This window comes from Amphibalanus amphitrite, unplaced genomic scaffold, assembly GCF_019059575.1.
Source record: "Amphibalanus amphitrite isolate SeventyFive unplaced genomic scaffold, NRLGWU_Aamphi_draft 000467F_arrow, whole genome shotgun sequence".
Lineage (NCBI taxonomy): Eukaryota > Metazoa > Arthropoda > Thecostraca > Balanomorpha > Balanidae > Amphibalanus > Amphibalanus amphitrite.
This window is the reverse complement of record NW_024881961.1, coordinates 162,034-177,500: the sequence shown is the minus strand read 5'-3', so window position 1 is coordinate 177,500 and position 15,467 is coordinate 162,034. Positions and strand designations below refer to the sequence as shown.

The window sequence follows — 15,467 nt, the reverse complement described above, 5'->3', positions numbered from 1 at the left end:
TGTCGCCCTCCGGTCCTTCGAAGATGCGGAGTGAACGCTTTGGAGTGTCTACTTTTGTGCTCTACTACAAGATGCCAAGGGATCTGTCATTAGTTTGACATTCTCGCAATATTTCCTATTTGCTCCAGAACTGCGCCATTTGTTTAATTTTTGTCGCATCTGTCCAATCCTGCGATTCCCTCCGTTCAAAAAACGCATCCAAAGTAGTTATTAAGGAGCAATGTCTGCATTGTTTAGCAGGGATAATTGAAGCTAGTGCATCAAATCATAAATAATGATGTGGCCGAGTCCTATAGCGGCCTCGGCGTGGCTTCGATCGCGGTCGGCGGGCGCGGGCGGCCACCAGGGCGGTGGAAGGTCACCGGCGCCCGGCCGCCGCCGAGTCGCTGCAGCCGGCCGCCGCCGTGTCCCTGCAGCCGGCCGCTGCTAGGCACTGACGGCCGGCGGTAACCGCGCCGGCCGATCGACTCCGCACGCAGTGATTGATGAGCGCAACCAGCGCTGCACGGTGACCGTGTGGACGTTTCACTAGGTGCTCCAGCTCGGCCAATGAGTTCACCGCTTCAATAGCTCGGGTATTGATATTTTTGGGCGCCTGTGCTGAACTGTTCGCGTGTCAGGCATTCAGCTATTCTAATGCAGGCATATTCCAATCGCCCTCGGTGGGATGGAATATTTTTGGACGATTTTTTTTTTTTTTTAGTTAATTGTGCTGTCTTTTATGATGCATTTTGGACGTAGTTTTCTCGCATTTCAACGGCCTCAAAAACTGGTTTTGATAGATGTATCTGCCATATTGTGGTAGGTTGTATCTATTGTTGAGCCCTATGAGGGATTGCAGTGATCCTGTCGGGTATTACAATTTTGCGTGGATGCATTCGGTCGCTATGTTTTGCCGGCCTGTTTAAGCTGTTTGACAAATGAGGATGCATTCGGTCTTTATGTTTTGTCGGGCTGTTTAAGCTGTTTGACTAATGTAAAGGCCTGGTTGTCTGGATGTTTTGCAGACGGACCACTTGATCGGTCACTCATTGTCTTCGGCTGGCCCCGTTCTCAATTTTCACGATATGGTCGCTGGCTCTTTTCGTGTTGTATCGGAAGTGCGAATTGAAGCGTGGCCTACTATCGCGGTATGTATGGAAAACGACCAAATGTAGGGTAACCGCAGGTCGTTTGAAACTTAACATAGCTATTATTGCCGCTGTGCCTACCTGTCCAAATATAGCCGTCTGTAAGGACATTGAGTGCTGGGCCGGCTGCCGCCACTGCCACAGCCGCCACTCTGCCTGGCTAGGCCAGTGAGAGTCGACTGCAGGCAGTGGTGGCGGTCGGCTGACCAACAGCCCGTTATAACTCTGCTGAAGGGGCGCCGTGGGCCTCTCACTCCCGCGCTGTGTCTCGGCCGCTCGGTCTGCAGCGTAGCTGATGGCCCCTGTAATGGAGAGCTCGCGCTATACAATGGCATGTCCTCGTCGGATGCCAGGTGATTTACCGGCATTTAACGGCTGCAATAGCCAAATGGACACGCTATTTCCGAGATTCATTCATTGTCGCGGCGGGCTGAAGCGCTTGTGACAAGACTGTCCGCCGTGAAATGAATAACACATCTAGCTAGCCCGTGGACGGCTACATCGTTCATTATGTTGATGCACGGCTTGCATGTGGAGGAGGCCGGGGTTTATTATGCAATGCCGCTGGTATTTGACATTATTAATGAGGGGCCAGCAACATTCCGGAAATACCATTGTCTGATTGACGTCAGTCAGGTTATGACCATTGATCGTCCTTATTGTCACTGATTAGAAGGCGTTCTGTCGATCGCTTTATTGGAGCATTTTCTTTTTAAATCGATGTCCATTTGTAACTCTGTGTACGGCTCCGTTCTGTCAAACTTTGCACGTGCGCTCTCGTCCCGTCACTAACTCTGCGCGCGGCTCTGTCCCGGCAGGCATGTGGTTCATGCAGAAGCTGAAGAAGTCTGGCTCGCTGCTGCAGCTGTCGATGAAGGACGCTGTGGACGTGCGGCAGACGTTCCTGTACCGGCTGGCGATGCGCTCCCAGCTGCACCGGTTCCGGCACGTTCTGCTCACGGGCAGCTCTCAGGACAAGTATGTGCCGATCCACAGCTCTCGTATCGACCTCTGCAAGGCAGCCATCCGTGACCACACCGCCACTGGTGAGCGAAGGGCACGGGTGGGTGGCTGGGAGCACGCGGGGTACATTTTGGATGTACGGATGTTGGAAGGCGACTGTTGGGATATGGTGGTCTATGCGGGCGGTGCGCTCGATGTCCCTAGCGTCAGGACTGAGGGAAGGGCTACGTATGGGTCCCAGTGAAGGTCAGTGTCTAGTTAGTACACAAAGGACGCGAGTGTATTTAACAGTGCGGGCGTATTTTTCATTACGTTTGTGAGAGATAAGCACAGTTACATTTTATTGATTTGTCGAGCTGGCTGGTTTTAACAGTTTTGATGAAATCGTATTTTCATTCGAGAATTGTATCGGCATAAATGATTGCTGGCTATGCTTCAAGTGAATCAAACCTGACCTAGATAAAGAAATGGTCCGCCAAGTGCTGCAAAGTCTATATATAATTATATACCGTCTGAGAACTGCTAGGAGGGGCACCATTCAATAGAGCGGGGGTCGACTGAATGCCCACTGGCCGGCCCGGTCGGAGGGGCCCGTTCTGTGCCAAGGTCGGGGCGGAAGTGGTGTGCCGTGTCCGCCCGGCCGGCTATCGACTGCGGCGCGGCCCACCCTGTTCCGGGGAGCGGCCACCGCCGCCGGCGGGAGCCCATTATTGCCTGGGTTAATGAGGCCGTACAATACGGCGGCTCCGGTCAGTCGGCCGGCGGACCGATGCCTTTGTCGGCCGTGCGAGCCGCCAGCCGGTGTGCTCAGGACGCAACAGCTCACAGCAGCGGCTGGCTCGGCTCACTCGACCGTCTGAAAACCCGGCGGATGTGCAATTCAATTTCCAACTTGCGTGAGCCGCTATTGACTGGCTAACTTTGTGACTATGATGCCGTCCTGTAGCTGGGTTCCTTTGATGTACGTATTCCCATCAGTTCCCCATCGCACAGGAGCTATTCGAGAAAGTGTTCGTGCCAGCAGAAATGCGGGCAGCCTGTTTGAGGACAATGGAATATTGATTGTGGAAAATGTCGCGTCGTTTCGGTTCGGTTATCAATGCGTTAGCGATACGGCTGTTCTGGGAAGGCGCCGTCCGTTTGACTGTCGTGTGATTAGGTATATGATTGGTGGCCGGCTGGCTCCGATGGAGCCAGATCGGCGGCGGCATTTACGCTGGGAAACGGGCAGGTGATCACGGTCATTGCCGCTCAATGTTTGATGGACCCCGGGTACCGTCGTGGCCGCGTCCCTGAACAGCCGTACAGCGTCTGAACGGCGAGCTACGGCAGCCGGGCAGGAGGCCAGCCCAGGTGCCTGATTTGAGTCATGAAGAGTATCTAAATAGACCTCACACGGTCCGAATGGCTACAAATCAAGAACCATGCCAGGCCCGACCTACCGATGTAAACATTTCATTCCGCTCAAGAAAATACCAACGACTGTTTTCCTATCCTTGGGCGACATTTGTGGCATTCCATTGGTCTGCTTGGGCAGTGAAGTAGGCCTATGTGATCGATAAACTTTTTGTAGCTCAAGTACGCCTGCCTGGTTTTTCCAAACGATCAATGTTTGTAGGAGAAATGCCGTGTACGCAAATGATGAATATTTCCCGAAGATAGCCAGCGGAATTCTACAAATGTTTACATTTCATGGATATTTGGCATAATGCAATTTGCCATCAACCTGAACATCCAGATGTTAAGCAAAGATACATAAAAATGTCGTTAAGCCTCGCCCCTGCATCGGGTCTTTATATCAACACCATAGAGTGTAAGATTTATGAAGAGGTTCGGCCCCCTGGTATTCAGTACATGTGCCAAGATTCCCAGGGCAGGAATGCGTCCGTGTATGCTCACTCGAATTTATGAATACATCCGCTTTGACGGAATAATCAGGAAGTTAAAGCGTTTGCATATTTGTTGATGCAGGCACGTTTCGTGTTTCACGCACGGCCTATTATGTTGCACGCTTCTGACCAATAATCGGAATAGCCTTTTCTATGACGGCCCGTTGTGCCGACCGGTGACCGAACCCGTCCCTCTCTGTGACAGTCTGACTGTCAGCGCCGCTGACCAGTGACCTGACCTGACCTGACTGGTGCCCGGTCCGCAGGCGCCGCCTACCGGGAGATGGTGACGAGCATTATCCAGCCGATCGTGGAGCGTCCCGACGTCTCACTGCTGCGGTACGACGTGCACCACGCGCTGGCCAATAACGCCAACTCACTGATCGGCCGCGCGGCGCACATCGCCGCCCTGGACTCTGAACTGTTCATCGAGAAATTCATGGTCGTCGCCGGTCTCAAGTACTTCAAGTAGCGCTGCGTGGGGCGGGCGGGGAAAGGGTTGTCTGTAGGCTGAGTGTGGTGAGGTGATGAGAACTACTTGACTGGGCGATGTGGTGGATTTTGGACGCTGGGTTTGCATTCGTGGGAAGATGATTGGGCTTGCGGTGTGATTCTATACTTGTGCTCGTGTCTGGTTTTCTCCCCCGTTTTGAGTTCCTCAAAGGCCAAGTAGTTAGTACACAGCGGGGTAGCAATATCGATACAGAGTGTGACTGACGTGCACTGTTCCTAACGCACCTCCGACCTGCTCCATAACCGCCCCCCCCCCCCCCCCCTCTTGCCGATGCACCGTCCCCGGGTGCCTGATGGTGCCACTCTGCCGTCCGGGCTCAGCACTCGCTGGCTAGTTTTCGTCTCAGCGGGCACGTCAGACGGACTGCTTTAGCTGCTCCTCTGCCGGTATTTGACACCTGCTGAGGACGGACATTGTTTGTGATTAACAGCTTATGCAGACATTACTCGGGGAAATTGTACCTACTAAGGTGACGAGTTTGTGATCTTGTCTACTTCAGCCGGTAACGCTTATTTTATCCGCAGCGAGTTGATTTTTTCCCATTGCAATTGAAGAGTCAATCGACGTCTCTGACCAGTTTTCGCCATCGTCACTCCCGATGCGGAAAAGATGGTTAGCCTGTGCTGTCTTTCCCCTTCCTCCCTCCCTCCCCCTCCCTCCCTTTCTCCCTCCTTTCTTCCCTCCCTCCCTCCCTCCCTCCCTCCCTCCCTCTACCCTCCTTCTTCGGTCGGGCCTCGGAAATTGGAGCTGAATGTTCCGTTAGCGGCTCCCCGCCGTCTCAGATCAGCCAGAGAGCTCTTAGAGACTATCGACTGCTGGTATCACCGGGCTGCTTTTTCGACGTCGAGCCGATATTTTCAGCTAGCATGATCTCTCTCTCTCTCTCTCTCTCTCTCTCTCTCTCTCTCTCTCTCTCTCTCTCTCTCTCTCTCTCTCTCCCTCTCTTCCCTCCCCCCCCTCCCTCCCTCCCTCCCTCCCTCCCTTTTCTTTCGTTATGTATTTCTGGATCTTTACCTTTCTCTTTGTCCCTCTATCCAATATTCTGCCCCGTCAGTCTTTCCCTCTTTCCCCATTGCCTTGTTCTCTCTCTTTCTTCCACCATCCCCCTCTCCCACTCCCGACTCCGCCCACCGCCAATCTCTCGCCGCTCCTCCTCGATTTTCCATTCACCGCTCACGGTGCCGCCCGTTCAGTGTTCCCCGTCTGTCTCTATGGCAGCCATGAACTATAAATGACCACGATCACCATATTGGAAAAGGAGACTCTTAAAAGTGTCTCCACGGCACCTGTTCAGTCCAAAGTGCCGCCTTTGGTCCCGCTCAGAATAGAACGCTCTCCTCTGTCAGTGTCGCGTCACACACTCAGTCCATAATGCGTAGTACCGCGGCCTTTGGTCAATGTTCGGTTAGGTCTCTCTGGCTGTTCAACCTTTCGACCTTAGAAAGCTGTTATGAACCATCGCTTGTCCCGCAGCTTGTCCAAAGCCGCTGGTCTAATTGTCACCGCTGACACAGTGTTCTCAGTCTCACAGCTGCTGTCTTCCAGCAGCTGTCTTCAAATTGCTGTCTTCCCCACCTTATTACCCCTTTTTCATCCCACCGTCGCTGCTCCTGTCTTCGGCTTCACAGCCGCTGAGCCAGCCACAGCCCATCACAACTGTCCTTTTTGCTACATTTGCTGCCTCTCTCCACATCCCAGAGCCACGGCCACTGTTCCCAGCCCACCAGTCCTTCCCTTCAGCCACAGCTTCGTCTGTCAGTTATTCATTATTCTAATGACTTATTTTTATAAGTATTTCTATGCACTCTACAGTTCAGTCGAGTCTTGAGTTGTATACAATCTTATTGCGCTGATATTTTCTAGCTCTTTCAAATTAACCGTCTTTCAGTGTAAACATATTTCTATGTTCATTCTTGAAAACAGTGCTAGCGCTTGGTCGGAATTTATCATGACATCTGTTAAGCTAGTCTGGGATGTCATTTTAAGTAAATCCAAATTGGCCAAGCCACCAGCCAGCTCGACGCACCGCTTTGATCAGTATCTGTGATGGTAACCAGCGGGTCTGGTCTGCCCGTACCGCTCTCTGGCGTTCTGTGGCGTGGCCTGGCGGGTCTGGTCTGATCTGGTCTGCCGGCGCTGCTCCCCGGCGTTCCGTGGCGGCCGGCCGGTGGCTGCGTGACATCGATTTCCGCCGCCGGCGCCGCGCGGTCATCCCCCATCGGCGGCCTCATTGCTCCCGCACGGCATTCCCGCTCCGAGGCAGAGCCGGCTCTGAGGAAATGTCCGCTCTGAGACAGGACACGGCCTGCTCTGAGGCAATATCCGTTCTAAGACAGGAGGCGGTCTGCTGTGAGACAGACACAGTCCGCAGGAGGCAGTCTCACTGAGAAATGCGGGACTGTCAGCTCAGATATCTCGAGTTGCAGCCGTTACTAAAACAGCGATACTCTGAGGGGCCTCAGTATACGGTGGACGCGCACCAGGTTCGTCTCCGACAGCCGCGCTGTGTGTCTGTTTGTCCGCAGATGGGCCGAGGCAGGCCGCTGGGCCGGGTATAATGTAACCGACAGTGGCCGAGGAGCAGAACCATCCAGAACAGATTGCCGGTGGCAGCTGTTATTCGGGCGTCTCTCATCTCAATGGCAGCTCGTATACTCAGTTACAGACTGTGAGGCTGTTTGTTTCAGTGTTATTCTTTCCGATGGTTTCAGACGGTGTACCTCGGCGTGGGTCCCTCCTTTTCCTCCGCACACTCCCTCCTTCTCCCCTCTCGCTCTCAGGTGCTTTTTCGTACAACCATTATGAAATACTGCAACTTTGGTGACCTCCAATCGCCAGTCACCTTAGTTCTTTGACCGGTGTCTACCTCAATAAGGCGTGCAGGTGTCCATAAGGCCGCCAGTGGCACAGACGGCCTAGATACCTACCCTTCCCTACCCCACCCCACGCCAATCCACCCTACAAGCACGCTCAGACCGACTTCCCTCTTCCCTCCCGCCACCGCCGCCCATAGCACATATGCAATTGATTTGTATTGGCGCGATAGTCGTTTAGCCTGGGCCCCGGGTACGTTTGCGCCCATAGGTGCCCCGTCGGCGGCTATGCGGTGCCGGCCGTCATTCTTAGCCTCACCGATCTACGAGGCGGCGCGCTGGAATGAGGGTAGGAGGCGCCACGCCGCGTGCCGCCGCCGGCGCTGGCGTGTGCCGTCGTATTGGCCTGCGTGAGCGGTGCCGGCGTCACTTGTCTCCGGTGGCCGCCTGAGGCCATCTGGGAGGCACGCGCGCCGCGACATATTGACTCACAGACAGACGCGGAAAGATAGATAGACACACAGACATACACGGTAAGACGAAGAGACATACAGACGCGGGAAGATACACAGACAGACACGGGCAGACATATACAGACACTGACAGACTTGCAGACATACAGGCAAACAGGCAGGCAGACAGACAGACATACACCAGACGACACACAGACGGGCGGACACACAGACTGACAGGCGACTCGGCGATAGGACGTTCTGGCGGGCGGGCCGTGTACCATACCGCGCGGGGCGCCAATGTCCCTCCAGCGGCCGGCCGTGCCGGTGTACGACGCCGTACCGCGTCGTACCGCGCCGGCCGGCCGCCCAACTCACTCTGTCCAGCACCGCACCGCTTCGTCCCCCGTCTGTGATCACGACCGATTCACTCGCTCGGTCCCTCGGCCGGCCTGCAGCGGCCGCCGCGCCGCAGCTTTACAAAGCAGCTCGAACCTCGAGGTCGGCCGGGTGCAAACATGTTGAGTGTGCCGCAAAGTGGTGGTTTTCTATTGAAAGCACCCGGCGTATGCTAAGGCTTAGGTAGTTGTGTAGAGCTTTAAAGTGGGATCGTGCGCTCGTCTGTAGACGGATTTGGCGTGCGTGGTGAAACTGTGGGCGCCCAGTCCGGCCTGCCGACACTGGAGCGCGTTGTGGGAATGTCTGCGACTGCTGGCATGTCTGTCTGATCTCAGAAAAAAGAATGGTGAACGTTTTGGTTCACAGAATTAGGATGTGTCGTTCTGTTGATTTGTGACATGGTTGAATGAATGTTTAGACAATGTACTGACACTTTGAAATGTTTCTCAGCGGACATAATTAACAGTGTGCCATCTGTCATCTAGTTACCGGGCGAGCGCTGCTGTTGTCGCGCGACCAGGCCAGTTCCGTGAGCTTTGTACGGGCATGTGTGGTGAGTGGTGAGCGTTCTCCCTGTATGAGTCCCCGTGGTGACCGCTCGGCGCTGCGCTGAGCTGAGCGTTTGGAGAGGAGAGACGGCCGCCGCTCGGTGCCGGCGGTCTGCGCTGAGTACCTCCGAGTACCTCCGAGTACCGCAGGGTACCTCCGAGTACCGTCGGGTGCCGGCGGCGACGGATCGGTACTCCGTTAGTCAGTACTACCGTGCGTCGGTAGTGCGGTGTGTTGGCGCTCAATAGTGAACCGAACGTCTGATTGTCATGTCTGGGTCTCGCTCGGGTCCGTGGCTGTCTCGCCACGACCCAGCGCCTCGCACGTCTGCGGAATACAGGCCAGTCTGGAGATCTCTGTCTATACCGGAGAGCGATCGGGATAACTCTCTTATAACTAACGGTGGGAAGAGATCGTCACACGACCGACTTGATTTCAGGTTAACTGTACTCCTCAAAGTTACAAGCTTTTGTTGCAATGACAAAACTATCTCCAAATTTGCTGAGTGGTGTATGAGGATATTGTTTGCGTCGATTAGAGCAGGCTGCCGGAACGCCTTTAGAGCCTCCCCCCTCTCCCGAATGCTCCATTACCCCAGCGCCCAGACGCTGGCCAGTCGGCTTCAGTCGGCAGCACATTCTTTTTAGATGGCTAGCTGTCTCAATTAGGTAAATTAACTGTATCAGAAACGTCACGTTGACTGTAGAGATAGGATTAGGAAGAACAAACGAGTTTTTTGTCACAAAGTGGTTTGTTTGGAGAGAGAGATATAAGCTTTTGGTTGTCCTTGGTCGTACTCATGCCAAAAGCAAGAACAGCGGCATTGTATTGAAATTTAGACGGACGGTGTGTCAAGTTTGGCATTCAACATGCTTTGATTAACTGGCCCATTGCCACACAGTGTTTGTGGGTGGAGGCCCTGATGTGTAACAGACCACGGCTTCTCATAACAAAGCTGCACTACGTAGTGTGATTTTCCCGGCTAATGTTTGGAGTTGTGGCGTATATAGTGGGCCGCGGCAGCCGCGCAGAGCACTGATCTCGTGGCTGCGCTCGGACCGGTACCGGAGCCAGTGAGCCATGAGGTGCGCAGTGAACCGCCCGCTATTGGTGGGCCTCCTGGTGACAGCACTGTGTGTCGGGGTCCTGAGCGAGGGCGGTGACCCGGAGACTGCCTCCCCGGCCGCCACGCAGCCGGCCTCGCTGGTCGGCACTCTGGACCAGCTGTGGGCGTTCGTGGAGCGGCTGGAGGGCGCCGCTGGCCGGGCGGTGCTGGCCGGACTGGACAGCCGGCTGGAGCAGCTGCACGGCCGGCTGACGGCCCAGCTGGGCGGCCTCGCTGACCGGCTGGACGGCTGTCGCCCGGACGCCGAGCTGGCGGCCCGCGTCAGTGAGCTCTGCAGAGGGAGGGAGGACAGCGGTCGGCTGCAGACGATCTCTGCCCGGCTTGAGACGCTCTCTGCCCGACTGGAGACGCTCGCTGCTCGGCTGAACCGAGCTCACTCGGACCCCGCTCCGCCCCGCGACTGCAGTGACCTACCGGTCGGTTCCCAGAGCGGCATCTACCTGCTGCAGCCCGGCCTGGGGGCCGCCGGAGAGGTGCCCGCCTACTGCGACTTGGAGACGGACGGCGGACGGTGGACCGTCATCCAGCGCCGGGCTGACATCCTGCCCAGAGAGGACTTTTACCGAGACTGGGCCGCCTACAAGGAGGGATTCGGAGAGCTGGATAAAGAATTCTGGTGGGGCCTCGACAACATGTGGACCATGACATCACCCAGAGATCGGCAATACGAACTGCGTATAGACTTGGAGGACTTTGAAGGTGAACGGAGACATGCTATCTACCAGAACTTTCGCATTTCCTCTGAATCGGACGGATATCGGCTCAATGTTGTCAACTACACCGGAAATGCCAACGATGGGCTGGCACATCACGACGGCATTCGTTTTCATACCAAAGATAGAGATAATTTTAGAGGATGTGCTGCGGACTACAAGGGCGCCTGGTGGTACAACAACTGCCACGACTCGAACCTGAACGGCCAGTACCTCGCCGGGCCGCACACAACTCACGCCGACGGCATCAACTGGGAACTCTGGCGAGGCAACAAGTACTCGCTGAAGGCGGCCAGCATGAAAATCAGGCCCACCAGAAAGGCTCTGAATGCGACCTGATAGATAATGATTTTGTTGCTTATTTGCGGAACAGTTCAAATATATTTCATTACGATCTTTTATTTTACGATGTTTTGTACGTTTGACATTCGTGGCACGTTATCTGTAATAATGATTGTGATTTGTGACCTTATGCTGAACAGTGAACAGCACTGCCATCTTGCAAGCAATTTAGGGGGAGGGACCCGACAGAGCTCCCCTGCTATCTCCGAGTTGCCGACGACTTCCCGCATATCTCGTCCGGTCCGCAGCCCCAAGTTTGCCCGCCTCTGCTGCAGACGGTGGCAGCTCTGTGTCGGCAGCTGGTCACCCACTGACCCGGCCGGTGCCGGCCCAGTCGGCGGCGGCCGTCCGGGACGCCGGGAGCCGTCTGTGCGCCGTCTGACGGCACCTGCTCCACCTGCAGCGGTCGATAAGGCGACCGGGCGGCCGTCTGGAGCGGCGACCCCGGCATCCTCTGACGCTCAGCGCCCCCCCCCCCCTCCCCCGGCATCCTCTGACGCTCAGCCCCCCCCCCCCCCGACCTCGGCTCTCCCGGTCCCGAGTCGTCCTCTGACGCTCAGCGGCCTCCGCGGCCCCGGTCCCGGCTTCCTCTGATGCCCCCCCCCCCCCCGTGGTACGCCACGCCCCGCAGCAGCAGAAGAATGTCAGTGGCGCCGCTTCCTGAGAAGTCATACTGGAGCCAAGGGATATTATTTACATAAATGATGGTAGGTATTCTGTGCGTGTGCACTGTCAAACCTCATAATGTGGCATACCATTTTTGGTGGTTCCAGCTATAATGAGAAGCAAGTAGCAACGATTTTATTTTATTTGTCTTGTACGGAATAAATTGGTCACGTTAAACGTATGCAAGAGTTAGGTATCCTTTGCCTTCCCACCATCCAAACTAAATGCTTTATTTGTTTCATTTAGCGATCGAAGGTGGTGGATTAAAGCGCCATCAGCGCTAACAATCGCTAAGCGCCAAATTACACATACCCTTTGTCCGTATCCCGTGTCGTTGTCCTAGTATCGGTTAATACCCGACAGGTCAATGTCGGCTGTGCTGCCGCAGCGCTGCCCTGTTAGGACAGACTGGAGTAGCCCAGATTACACGGTCGACACAGAGCGCGTGCTCAACGAGGGAGTTTCAGTTCACGGAGCGTTCGGTCCGCCCGGGCTGATGGGGTAGCTACGGGGTCGGCGGTGAGGGGGTTCGGTCGAGGTACTGGGTACGTCTCTGAGCCGTGCTGGTCGGAGCAGCTATCGGGGACCCAGGCCGCGGTCGGAGCAGATGAGGGCGGACCGGGTGACCGGGGGGGGGGGAGGCAGCCAGACAGACAGTGTCGGCGCCGCCGGCGTGTGTCCGATCTGGCGTTGCCATGGTAACGGCCCGTGGTCCCCGGAGGCGGTCGGCCGCGGCGCCTGCTCGCATGTCGAGCTGTCTGTCGGGTGCGCCGCCGGTGCGGGGCGCGGCGAGGTACGGTATGCGACGGCCGACGGTCGGACCAGAGCGCTGTCCGTCCAGCGACGGCGCCTGACCGGGCTCACAAAATGCATTATGCATAATGCATGCTGTGTGATGTTCATGCAGTGTCATGAAACTGGAATAAATGCATCGATTTGAAAGTTCTTAAAGACATTTTATATCACGGAGGCATAGGTAGGCTTGCGTTCAGGGCTAGTTAATCGTTATTCGTTGTCTTTCGCTCAAGCACAAAAATAGGCATGCAGTGGTGCTTTTCATCTCTCTCATGCTTAGTTCTGTTTCGCTCCCATATCCATTTACACGCTACACGCATTCTGATTCGCCCCTCAAATATTGCCCGATGCGGGCTCAAGCAACCAACCATGTGTTCGCGCGCCGTCTGTTCCGCCCAGCACGGGAGTACTGCGGGCCAGCCTATCAGCGCAGGTGACGCCAGCGCAGCCGGCCGGCGGCGACGGGACGGGACGGCACTGAGTGGCAGTTAACGCGATACGAGCGAAAGCACTTAGAAGATGTGACATGTCATGAGCGCGGGGGCCTCGGGTCGCACGCAGTTATGTAATATCGGACGTTTATACTTACCTTGGGAATACGCGTAAAAAAGTTTGGGAAAGGTCATCGGTCGACTTCAATGATAGTTTGATCTGACGTCAAACTCAAGACGGATCTCTCCCCGAAGTTATTGGAACATATCGGCAAAGTTGGGATTCCGATGCTCGTTCCCAGAGAGCTCGATAACGTTCCGACTAACAGTTCAATCTAATCAAAAGCTACCGTAAAAAGTTAATGTTTGTAGATGACACTCGATGAACTATATGTATGGGACGCTACAGATTACCAATAACAAGATTAAAGAAGCTTAGAACCTAACTAAATTTCGTTAGGAAATGAGTAGTTGCACTCATTTACCATTAACCCGCGACCTGGTGGGGGGGGGGCTATTTTTTTGCCCCCCCTCCAGACTTTTCGATATATCTCCAGAACCGCTGCGCCGATCGTCACCAAACTTTCAGTACCTTCCCGGACATCAATTTTACACATGGTGACCATAATTTTTTCCAAAGGCTATGATTGGTTGGCCGGAAATGACGTCAGAGTGACGTCATGTTCTGCCGTTTTCGACCCAAAAAAGGGTTTCGCGGGAAGAGCTGTCAGGCCTATAGCTTTGCAAATACAGAAAAATGATAAGGACATAAAAGCTGTAGAATTGACAGGGCTACAAAACTGCTATCTCGGATTTTTGAAATTTTTGGATTTTGACCCCCAAAAATCAAAAAATAATTTTTTTTGATATAATGATCGAAAAATCCAAAAAGTTTTTTGAATTTCGCAAAAACCGGAATATATGTGATAGTCCTTACCGCCTTCCATCCACATACCAAATTTGAGATTGATACCTCTTTTTTTGGCGAAGTTATAGCGAAAAAACTGTTCAAAATTGATGACGTCAAATTTTCAAACTCAATTTTTAGCAATTCTAGACCCCGTAGCGCAAAACAAAGACCACCATTAGACTCCCCGTGACGAGCTGCATCGAATCAATACCCATTTAATGCAAAACTATCAATTTTAAAATTTGACCTTTTTTGGCCTGACCTTGACCTGACCTTGACCTGAACTTCACCAGAAAGTGACCTAAGCCGTACCTGATAGTCTTATAACCAACACCATTGAGTTGGAAATGAAAAATTGGCCATAAAACATGCATCACACAACCTTAGTAAAGTTGGGCTCATGTGACCTGACCTGTGACCCTTGGTGACCTGACCTGTGACGTGACCTGGTATTGTCAGTGACCTCTAATAGCAACATATCTACTAGGCAACTGACGCCCTATCGCTGATTCTCGACAAAATGCGTTTTCCTCGGTGTTATAGCGCATTCCCTAGAAGACCCGTGAACGGTGAAACATTTCATCTTTGACCTGACCTGTGACGTCATCGGTGACCCCAAGGTCAATGAAATTTGGTTTCCTTCGACAAATTTGACAGGCCTTTCGAACGCCGTTTGAATTTTGCGGATCCGTCCAGTAGTTTCGGAGATACGAGGGGGGGGGGGCAAAAAATAGCCCCCCCCCACCAGGTCGCGTTATAAACAGACCCCACCAGGGCGCGGGTTAACGGTAGCGATTCCTCTCGTAGCCCCTCGTTTCCTCAATATCCACCGGTCACATGGGAGTAAAAAAAAACTTATTTGCTTATCGCATCAATACCTAAATTAGACATTTAATCCATCAAACTAAGGCAATGCAGAGGAATATGCTGGATAGGGGATACAATATCTAACTAGGTACTATATAGTTATACATAATTCTGCATTCAGCAGCCAGGCTTCTCAGGCGGTTGCAGTACCATCCCCGAGCGACGTTACCTAAGAGACTTCTGTAACAAGGCTGCAGCTGCAGCTGCCCTCGGACGCCCGGCAGTAACTATGGGCTGCTCCGTGCCGCGGCCAGTGCGCCGTCTAGTTACCGGGAACAAGGCCATGTCCCGCGGCTGGCCGGACAGCCAATTACTCGGGCTCCTCGGGCGGCGGCGGTGCCGGCTCCGACGGCCGCCGTCTACCCAGAACGCCCCGCTGCCTGGCCGCTCGTACCCACTCACTGGCCAGCTCAGGCAGCGGCGCAGGGATCTCAGGGGCCGTCCGGCGGGTGCTCAAATGATTCTTCTCTGATGACTGGTTATCTGGTTTCGAACTGTGTAATAAGGGTTTCATTAGCGTTTAGTGTTTATAGGACGTAAGATGTGGCGTTCCTGTGGCTCTCTCGTATGGCAATGTTTTCCTGGGACCAGATTAGACCATGGGCGTAATTAGTCAGCGCTTTTACTGTATAAGCAATTGATGGGAAACGTTGTGGTCAATTATATGAAACTAAACTAATCAAATATATGTGCTATCGTATTACCATTTTGCAGGGCTGGTAAAAATGGTTTTGGTGGCTCTGACCAAATTTTCGGCCATGAAAAGTGGCTCCTAACACGCGTAACAGAAGAGGCTTGAAAGTGAGGTGAACAACGTCCTTTTTCAGGAACGGCAGACACCTTAAACATCATCAGTAACTATTTTAGTTTTACTTATAGCTCACTGATGTATCCTGATTTTAGGACAT

The 15,467-nt window shown here is 53.9% G+C and overlaps 2 protein-coding genes across 2 annotated transcripts in view; both read left to right on the top strand.

Moving 5' to 3' along the window:
* The window catches only part of LOC122392044 (protein FAM135A-like), a 36,727-nt gene extending 27,667 nt beyond the window's left edge, over positions 1–9,060 (top strand). The window contains exons 18-19 of the mRNA XM_043386531.1: positions 1,949–2,176; positions 4,249–9,060. Of these exons, the coding sequence (XP_043242466.1) occupies positions 1,949–2,176; positions 4,249–4,454 (434 nt within the window). The 3' untranslated portion in view covers positions 4,455–9,060. The remainder of the gene's footprint in view (positions 1–1,948; positions 2,177–4,248) is intronic.
* A 685-nt stretch (positions 9,061–9,745) lies between these two features.
* On the top strand, positions 9,746–10,949 carry LOC122392070 (microfibril-associated glycoprotein 4-like). The gene has a single exon (XM_043386570.1). The coding sequence runs from the start codon at positions 9,790–9,792 to the stop codon at positions 10,885–10,887; it is 1,098 nt and encodes a 365-aa protein (XP_043242505.1). The 5' UTR covers positions 9,746–9,789; the 3' UTR covers positions 10,888–10,949.
* The last annotated feature ends 4,518 nt before the right edge of the window (positions 10,950–15,467 follow it).

Bases quoted from the DNA above. Each gene is read 5' to 3' on its own strand.
- LOC122392070 (XM_043386570.1), top strand. From the start codon at position 9,790: ATGAGGTGCGCAGTGAACCGCCCGCTATTGGTGGGCCTCCTGGTGACA.